We start from the raw sequence: 9,526 nt of genomic DNA, 5'->3' as shown, positions 1-9,526 counted from the left end.
ATAAGACTGACTTTCATATCTCGTGTTTGTTTTTGTTTATTTGTGTGTGTGTGTGTGTGTGTGTGTGTGTGTGTGTGTGTGTGTCCATTTGTCACTCAGTTCATCTTCATTTGTCAGCATGCCTGGATGCTTTTTTTTTGGTTGTTTAAAATCTGTGTTGATGTCTCATTTCTCATGAAATTCCAGATATCTGAATGTTTACCCTCAATTTTATTTCTGATTCTAAAAGAACACCTTGAGGTTTTACCTGAGGGTGTTTAGGTTTGGATTTCCTCTCCAGTTTCATGCAGACATCTTGCTATTTAGACATAGGTACCCGGGTAATGATGAAGATGAAGTTGAGGATTTGGACATTGAAAGGATGCTGTAGAGGTATAGATATTACAAAGCCGCGTGCAGCGTGACGCTCTTAGAAGTATGGTAATATGACAATTTCTCCCTGAAGTATTTTGGGAGGGCAGGTTTTATTTTGATGGAATTGGCTGTGCTACAACTTCTTTTTAATTTTGGCTTTTGATAAAGCGTATGAGTGTAAGGTTATATTATCTGAGAGACAACTGGTATTTGGACTGCTGTAACATTGCATTATTTTGTCATATGATTAATGAACTACTACTCTGGCAAGAAAATGCCACCCACAGGGTTGTGTTTGGAACACTGAAAACGCATATAAAGAATCGCAATTATGGCTATTGACGTAACCATAATTCATAATCATTTAAACATACTGTAACTGTTCTTATAATCACGATTATCTCCTAACAGAAGCCACCTGCTTTATTTGGGCAAATTATGTGAATATTTCAAATGACGAGTACTATGCGAGTCTTTGTTGATCTGTTGTAGGATGCCCTGGCTTTTACAGAGCACCAGATGAGCTGTGCACATTTGAGTCACCATAACTATAAATAAAATTCTCCCACGAACGTGTGACTGACTGTGTATGTGTGTCTGTGTGTGGATGGGGGCGGTTGTATTGCAGAGTAGTAACCTAATCATTCACCTATAACAATCCCTGCCACCCTAAAATCATGCAAAATGTCTAAACACGAGAGGTGCACGGGGCTCTATTTGTTTGTGTTTTTGTATGAAAGTGAGAAAGAGAAAGTCCTCAGAGGGTTGATTTAATTTTACCCAGTAATCTTCTTATGTAATGATTGGTAGGAAAGCCTATTTCTGCTTCAACTGGCTGCTTCGTCCGTGACTCAGAGTGGTTGAACGGAGACAAGCTTTATGAAACAAAAAATAATGGCTCCCCACAATTCATTTCAGGACTTCATTAACTACAATGGCCCATTACTCGATTGACATCCATCAGTGCAATGGCATCCCTCTTGTGTTGCTCAAGAAAGGCTCATGTGATGACTGTCAGGGCTTAATTAATGTTGCTGATATGGAAAGTGCTGCCATATGGAAGCAACGAGTTTAACGAGTTTGTACTGCTACCCATTCTAAATAAGCTTTTTGAGTTTGGAAATGCGCCTTTGTATTTCAGAAACTTTAAAGGTGCTCTAAGCGATGTTATGCAGTTTTTGTCACATACTGCAAACATCACCTCACCATCTGCTAACTGCCTGTGCTCTGAATACACTGTAAAAAAACACGGTCTCAATAGACAGCCACACTTCAAAAATGGCAAGAAAAACAACTTGCTTCAGCCTGGACCATAGAAACATAAACTGTTCCAGCCAATTATCGACAAGATGCACGTTTAGGACAGTTTCAATTGCACAGGAGGGAGGGGGAGGGAGTAGCGAGCTAGTTCTCTGTTTTGTTTGAATGTTGACAGAAGTGACGTTACCCAACATCGCTTAGGGTACCTTTTAAATAAAATATAACTTAAAAAGACAACATTAACAAAATAATCTACCTACCTACACATTTATCTAGTTCTTTGCCAGCTCTGCTAAATGAGCTGGAATCATGCTGGACATCCCAATCCTTTTCTGAGCTGCTGAACACACTGATATATTAGAAGTTCTGTGCTCTTGTGGACAGATTGGTAAAGGTCAATGGACTTAACAGGTGTTATTTGATTCTTATCTGATATACCCCAAAACGCTTATCATATATCATTCAGTTAAGAACTTGGGCCACGATTGACGACATCACGAGATCATGTGCCTGTGATGGTGGAGGATCAGTAGAGTCTAAGAGTGCTCGATTATGGTAAAAATCTTAATCATGATTGTTTTGGTCAATATTGAGATCACGATTATTAAACAAGGTTACTTTATCATTATCATGATTAGCCATTTTCTAGACTTTAAAAAAATAAACAGTGAATTAAATTAAATTTAATTATAATTCAACCGAAAAACAAATAAAAAATAACACAACAGTTACCACTGTAAAGCAAAGGGATTGCGCTGGATTTATAACTCAAGACGGAATGCAGCAAAATTATTTTTGTATTTTGATTATGCTGTTTTCATAATCAGTGGAAGGCATACAGTAATTGACAACTTACTGATTTAAGTTGATTAATTGCACAGCCCTAGTATGAAGTATCCTCCACAGAACCACAAAATATGTACACACATATATATATATATATATATATATATATACATTCTTCGAGTTCAAGGTTGCATTTAAAGAAAAAAACTTTTTGTATTATAAAACATCTTGCCAATAATAACAACAAGTCCATTCTCGACCTATATTCTATCTCAACATATATCCTATATTCCATATACCAGAGTCTATTTTTCTATATACCTTGGCCATAGTGAGTGACAGACAGGCTTTTGTAAACATAATTATGTTGACCTGAAAGTGGTTATCTGGTGAGCTATCTGTCAATACATGATAATTGCAGTTATGAAACCCTGGTGCTTCTAGTCCCCCATTTCTTGAACAGGTGGCTGAATCCAAAGTAGACATCTTTTTATTTTATTTTGTGTTTGGCTTTGTGAGGGCCCTTTGTGAAGTGCTTTTCTTCTTTGCTCTGTCTGAAATGGGAGCACCTCAATAAAGGACAGTGCTCCAGTGCATTATGCAGAGGTAAATTGTCCCTGAAAAATGTACACTTCCTCATCTCCCGCTGCTTTTGTCATCCACAGGTCCTGGAGAGGTTCACGGCACGTCTGACCCAGTTGCGGCTGCTGTCTAATCGTGACCTCTGCTCTCTCACCAAATATCAACTCATCCTGGCCCGCCAGCAGTTTCGTAGCAACCCGCCAACACATGTCCAGGTACAGGTCCTACCTTGCAACCAAACCCTACAATGACATTGTAGCATCAGCCATATCAGCATCAGCCACAGGTTGTTGAATTAAATTACAGAAATAATATAATCTATTGCAACATGTGTAGCTTTATTAAATATATATATATATATATATATATATATATATATATATTTTGTTATTCTGTATTTCACAGTGCTTGGACTCAGAGACTTTTCCTTAAACACTATTTTCACACTTGTTAATTTTCACCACACTCGGTCACATGAAATAAATCTATGCATTAGATCCTATCTGAATGGGTATTTTATTGAACCATAAGATGTAAATGGTGACAACTTAGCTTGAGTTTGTTTCAAACTTCAGTCACTGATAAGTGTTTACATGCAGGAAACTACCTTTTGTATTGGAGTCGGACAGTTAAATAATGTACTGTATTTTGTCAAAACCAAGTGCTCTTTAACAGAACTGATGTTGTTCAATGTTACTGATTGTCAATATCCTACAGTACAGTCACCGTTAATATACCCCTACAGTATTCATGCATTATTGTGTTATTACCATTATATATGAGATGTATTACTGTGTGTTCTATACAGGGGGCCCAGCATGGTGCAATAGAAGGGGACTTTGCCTTGAGCATCAGCCTCTACCACGGCTATGAGCTGCTCATGCAGATGGGTCTGCGTTCACTTTTCCTCTTCATACAAGGCATCATGGGAGGAGCTAAAGGTAGCAGCAGGAAGCAGTGGGATCTGAGGGCCTTGTCTGTTATAGGATAGGTTAAAGAAATAAGTAAGCTACACATTTACATGCCCATGGATGACTTGTTAAAATGTAGTTACTAATGGCTGCTAATGTATAAATGTATACGGTCATGGTGTTAATGGAAAAAAGTTCCATTCCTGTTTTTCTCTCATATTATCCTGCCTCTCTCATTCTTTGTCTCTCATGGCAACCCTTTCTCTCTCTGTGTGTGTGTGTGTGTGTGTAATATTACAGAGACATCTCGAGCTAGAAATGAGCTTCAGAGAAATATCGATTTTATGGACCTGTACAAGGAGATGGAAGCCATGTTTCAGAAACCTACCGCTGGTACTTCATCACCACATTTGATGATAAAGAATTACAGTTTGAAGATGTATGGCCTCTTGTCAGTGTCTTTGCAAGCTTTATTCATGCTGTCTTGTTGCAGGGCCTGAGGAACCGTTCTTCTACACCCATCCAAAACTGCAGAAACTTGATGAGGTGGTGCAGCAGCACTTTCAGTCATGGTCGCAAAACTCAGGCAAGTAGCTCCATCAGTTTAATGGTGTCATGGTGTGAAGAATTCAGAAGCTTCCCCTATTCCAGATTTTTTTTTTAATTGTGTTTGCATATTCCTTGTCTTGTTGGTAATGAATGTTTGCCATTTTCCTTGTCATTTTCCTACTAAGTGTTTTTTTTGTTCATATTGCATGTAAGGAAAGATTCCAAATTGCACACTTTGTGTGTCTTATTTGTGCATGTTGTGTATGATGATGTTTAGCAGGCCCTAAGGGAGCAGACCAGGAGGAGAGTACCCGTGTGATGATCTTCTCGTCCTTCAGAGAGAGTGTGCAGGAGATCGCCAACATTCTTAGCCGCCACCAGCCCCTCATCAAGGTCATGACCTTCATGGGCCAGGCCTCAGCCGGCAAAGGGGTGCGAGGGTTCACACAGAAGGAGCAGCTAGCGGTACACATCAGTTTTTATTTCTTACCTTCTTACCAGTAGACACTGACCCAGAGACCATTCTGAATTAGTCCTTAATTGCTGAGGCTGTGTACCTTTATGCCTTTTCCCCTTGATGTTCTTTCAACATTTTTGTACTGTTCTTAATTTGTTCTTAAATAATTTTCTTTTCAAATTCAGCTCCTTTAGAGATTGCACACAAAATCACTGGAATAAGAATGCAATTTCTTCTGCTTAATATGTCCTTGGATTATTTAGAGCAAACCACCTTTTAAGTCCTACTTAATAGAATACCGAAGTGTGACGTTCCATTTCCATGACTGCAGTGTCATTGGATCTAAACAAACTTTCGAAGTGGCATCAACAGCATCGCATTTAGACACGTGGCATCGTTTCTACCTCATAAATTGTTTTTAAATGTAGGCTATAGCCATTAAACATGTTTTACCTGCTAGGCAGTTGCTTAGCCACATAACACAGATTCCATGTCAGGTGTAATAGTAAGAAACAAAATCCCAGTGGATATTTTACGTCTTATCAAATGCTGATGGCTGTTAAAAATGACGTTTTTGCCTCAAAAATAAAGCCAAGACACGTCCGTGAATTTAAGGATTTTAACTGCATGCTGTGAAGTTATGCCCACAGTTTACGGAGGAAAACCCATGCTAAAATAAAACTCTAGTCACAAATTGGTATGAATATATGTTGTATGTGATTCCTACAGTGTAAAAAAATATATACTAATGTCTTAGAAACGTTGTAAAATGATTTAAATAGATAAGAAAGCCACCTCTATGGTCACTACTATGGTTAGATTGATTTGTTTAGATCCAGTGAAATGGCTGCCTTGACAACGCTATGTCATGGCTTCTGCCTTGACAACGCTATGTCATGGCTTCTGCCTTGACAACGCTATGTCATGGCTTTGGTACTCTGCAGCCGTGGCCTACTGGTTAGCACCTCGGACTTGTAACCGGAGGGTTGCCGGTTTGAACCCTGACCAGTAGGCACGGCTGAAGTGCCCTTGAGCATGGTACCTAACCCCTCACTGCTCCCCGAGCGCCGCTGTTGTTGCAGGCAGCTCACTGCGCCGGGATTAGTGTGTGCTTCTCCTCACTGTGTGTTTCACTGTGTGCTGAGTGTGTTTCACTAATTCACGGATTGGGATAAATGCAGAGACCAAATTTCCCTCACTGGATCAAAAGAGTATATATACTATACTATACTATACTATACTATATTAGAGTGTTTTTTTCTAATCAGCTCATCTGGAGGCTTGAGTAGCTTACTTCTTTCTTACATATCAGTTAAGGAGTGCTTTGGGACCTGTGCCCTTTTTCTACAGACAGTATGTATTGTTTTTTTTCCCTTCTTTTTGGCAGACTACAAACGTGTTAAGCGTGATCCATTAAAGCACTTCAGTTTGTGTGAAATCTTTGGACACCAGAGATGTGTTTTTATATGTGTGCACTGCACCTGCAGAATATATGTGATGTGTTTTAGACATGGTTTCAGACACGCATTTCATCTGTGTGTGTGTCTGTGTGCGTCTGTGCCCTGTCTGATCATGACCTTAGTGGGCATTTCATTTTTTCACCAGTTGAACTCATCTCCGTTGCCCATGGAGACAGAGATGTCAGCAGGGGTTGGCACTTCAGAAGGGAACCAACCGATCAATGTTCAGCAGGGCTCTTGCTCCAGTTTGACTGAATCTGTGAAGGCTTGCTTGCTGAATAATATAGATAAAGAACGTGTCCATCTATATATGCAGTCATGTTCTCTCTTTATATTTTGTTAGTAAGTGAACGGATCATTGTTATTTTGTAATTATCAAGTAATTATGAAATGATGACAGATGTAGATATATGCCACTTAATTAAGAATATACTTGTATATATACTTAATTCCATTGTCCTTGCCTACCTGTATTTGTATTGTTAATGCAATACTTATAAATGTATTGCTGATGCTGGCATAGCATTTATGCATGCTTTCATGCACAGGAGGTGCTTTGTAGGCAGTGGTTGTGGTGGTTGTTGTGAGAGCACTCATTCTGTTACTCTGTGGTCCTGCCTTCTGCCAGACACCAGTCTAGCAGAAAATAGCCAATGGCAGAATGTGTCACTATGGTGAACGCAACTAAAATGTTGAGCTATTTCAGTATGCCATGCTCTTCAGAACAATTCTGCTTTTCAAGTGTTTGGTTTCAATTCCACTGCTGAGCAGTAGGATTAGCATAAATTGCTGAATTTGTGTTCTTGACAGTGAACAGATTGATGAACTGAACAAATATACAGTTTGGGAAGGGAGAGGAACACTTTTTTCCACTTTTTCCAACAGTGTGAGAGAAACCAACATGGTGGATGAGATAATGTTATTGAGCAAAGTGTCTATTTTTGGATTTGGTTGCTATGCTGAAACATTTAAGAGGGATGCATAGGAGTTCACTGCTCGTCAGAACATCAGGTATACTATCCTGGGCTGCATCATGCCTTAGGACCCTCTGTCCATAGACATAATATAACATTTAAAGGTTTGCTGAATTATTTAGCTGTTGTGCCTACATGTTTAAAAGCAGACTGGTTGCCCTCATGCTGTCATGAGAAAGATGGTGGGGAAATTTGCAGTCTCAAGTCGTTCTGGGACTGGTATGTTCTGATGAAAAAGATCTAGTCTCCAAGCACTGTGCCTGGAACTCACTTAAAAAAAACCTTGGTCTTACCATCTTCCTTGATGTTGGTTAACATGGTCGTATCCATAGATAAGAACAACACAATCATTTCATACGCAGACAAAGGCCACATGATGGGCAAAAGTCCAATCTGAAAGCACCACAACTTCAGCTTACCAGGCAAGAAGGTTCTATCAATTGGATGGATAGCCTCAACAATGCATTCTCTAAGATCCAAGACCTGTCTTCCTGACCTCATTGCCTAAACTCTTCACTGTTTTTTCTACAGTAACTAAACTATTTGTAACTACCTAACTGAAACATTTGCAAGATCTAAAAAGACCACCTGGAAATCTCTACCTTCTGTTCTCACTGTCTGAATCTGATGCCAAATCATGCTACTATGTTCCAAACAGCCAGAAATCCTGGGATCCCTGCCTTCTGCACTGAAACATCTATTTAACTATTTTACTTTAAATAGGAGACCAGTTTCCTTGCCATGAAACTGGCCTATGGTTGCTGCATTCTTCTCCTTAAAAATATCGCCGGCCCGGCTCCACATCTTAAGACCTCATTTGTTCTACATTTTTTCTAATAAAATTCAGCACTAGCATTATTGCATGAGCACATCTCATGCCCATAATTTGTACAGATACCTTATAGTAGTGTTACTATATGTAGTCTTACAATTCTACATTACTGTGCCAAATATTTGGTACCATGTCATCATCATCATCATGACTGACTTATTGTTATAGTTGGGTATGCATCATTTCAGTGGTACAAGGATACAAGGAAGTTTATTGTCACATGCATATAGTTACTGGAAGTAAGAAATGCAGTGAAATTATGTCTGGTGTCAGCCTATTTGTGCATTAATGGGGGGGAGATGGGATAGTGTGCTGTGTATGTGGGGAGAGGGCAGTGTGCAATATGTGTGTTGGAGAAGCTTCCTCATGAGACAATGTGCTGTGTATTTGGGGGGGCAGTGTGCTGTAAGTATGTTGGGGATGTGTGTTGGAGAAGCTTCCTGATGAAATAATGTGCTGTGTATGTAGAGGGGGGGCGGGGGGGGGAGGGACTTACTATTGCAAGCAGAGTACTGTATGTAATGTATGTGAGTGATGACAGTGAAGATGTGTGTGTGGGCGGGAGTGGAGCAGTGACTGTGTGTGTGTGTGTGTGTGGGTAGGTGGGGGCAGTGTGCTGTAAGTATGTAGAGGATGTGTGTTGGAGAAGATCCTGAAGACTATGTGCTGTGTATGTGTGTGTGGGGGCAGTGTGCAGCAAGTATGTAGAGGAGTGCTGTATGTATGTGAAGTGATGACAGTGATGTTGTAAAGTGTGTGTGATGGGGTGGGGGTGGGGGTGGGGGGCAGAAAGGCTAGGCAATCAAGGACATGGGTAGATGGAGGAGAAATCAAAAAATAATAAATAAAAAGTGTGCAAAAGTTGGAGAAAGTCAGATGTGTGTGTGTGTGTGTGTGTGTGTGTGTGTGTGTGTGTGTTTTTTTGGCGTGTGATGAAATAAGAAAATAAATAAAAAGGTCTGTAGCATAGGGAGAGGGATGTAAAAGTGCTAAAAGTCTTGTAGGTGTGTGTGGGTGTGTGTGTGTGTGTGTGTGGGGGTCATGAGTGCTGAGGAGTGAATGAGTGCAAAGTCAGTATAGTGTGAGTTCAGAGTTGGGAAATGTTTGAGAGTGCTGAGGGAGTGAATGTGTGCAAAGTCAGTATAGTGTGAGTTCAGAGTTCGGATGGCCTGGGGATAAAAACTTCTCCTGAGTCTCTCAGTTCTGGCTTTGTGACTACATAGGCGTCTTCTTGATTTCAGCGGTAGGAATAATCCATTGTTAGGATGAGAAGAGTCCTTCAGAATCTTTTGGGCTCTTAGGAGTACTCTTCTGGAATAGATATCTTGTAGAGCAGGGAGTTGAGTTCTTATAGTATCGTT

The 9,526-nt window shown here is 40.0% G+C and overlaps 1 protein-coding gene across 6 annotated transcripts in view; it reads left to right on the top strand.

Annotated features, from left to right (window-relative positions):
- fancm (FA complementation group M) overlaps positions 1-9,526 on the top strand; it is a 62,546-nt gene that overhangs the window by 23,935 nt on the left and 29,085 nt on the right. For 5 of the 6 annotated variants that reach the window (XR_007191901.1, XM_048228619.1, XM_048228620.1 and 2 more), the window contains exons 5-9: positions 3,066-3,197; positions 3,791-3,923; positions 4,194-4,286; positions 4,387-4,479; positions 4,720-4,907. Coding sequence is in view for 5 of the 6 variants with exons in the window: in XM_048228619.1 (XP_048084576.1) it covers positions 3,066-3,197; positions 3,791-3,923; positions 4,194-4,286; positions 4,387-4,479; positions 4,720-4,907 (639 nt within the window). In the remaining variant the exon portion in view is untranslated. The remainder of the gene's footprint in view (positions 1-3,065; positions 3,198-3,790; positions 3,924-4,193; positions 4,287-4,386; positions 4,480-4,719; positions 4,908-9,526) is intronic. The other variant, XM_048228618.1, reaches the window with a different exon arrangement.

This window comes from Alosa alosa, chromosome 19 (assembly GCF_017589495.1).
Source record: "Alosa alosa isolate M-15738 ecotype Scorff River chromosome 19, AALO_Geno_1.1, whole genome shotgun sequence".
NCBI classification, from domain to species: Eukaryota; Metazoa; Chordata; class Actinopteri; order Clupeiformes; family Clupeidae; genus Alosa; species Alosa alosa.
Note: the sequence above shows the minus strand (reverse complement) of the source record. Positions and strands in the feature narration are given on the sequence as shown.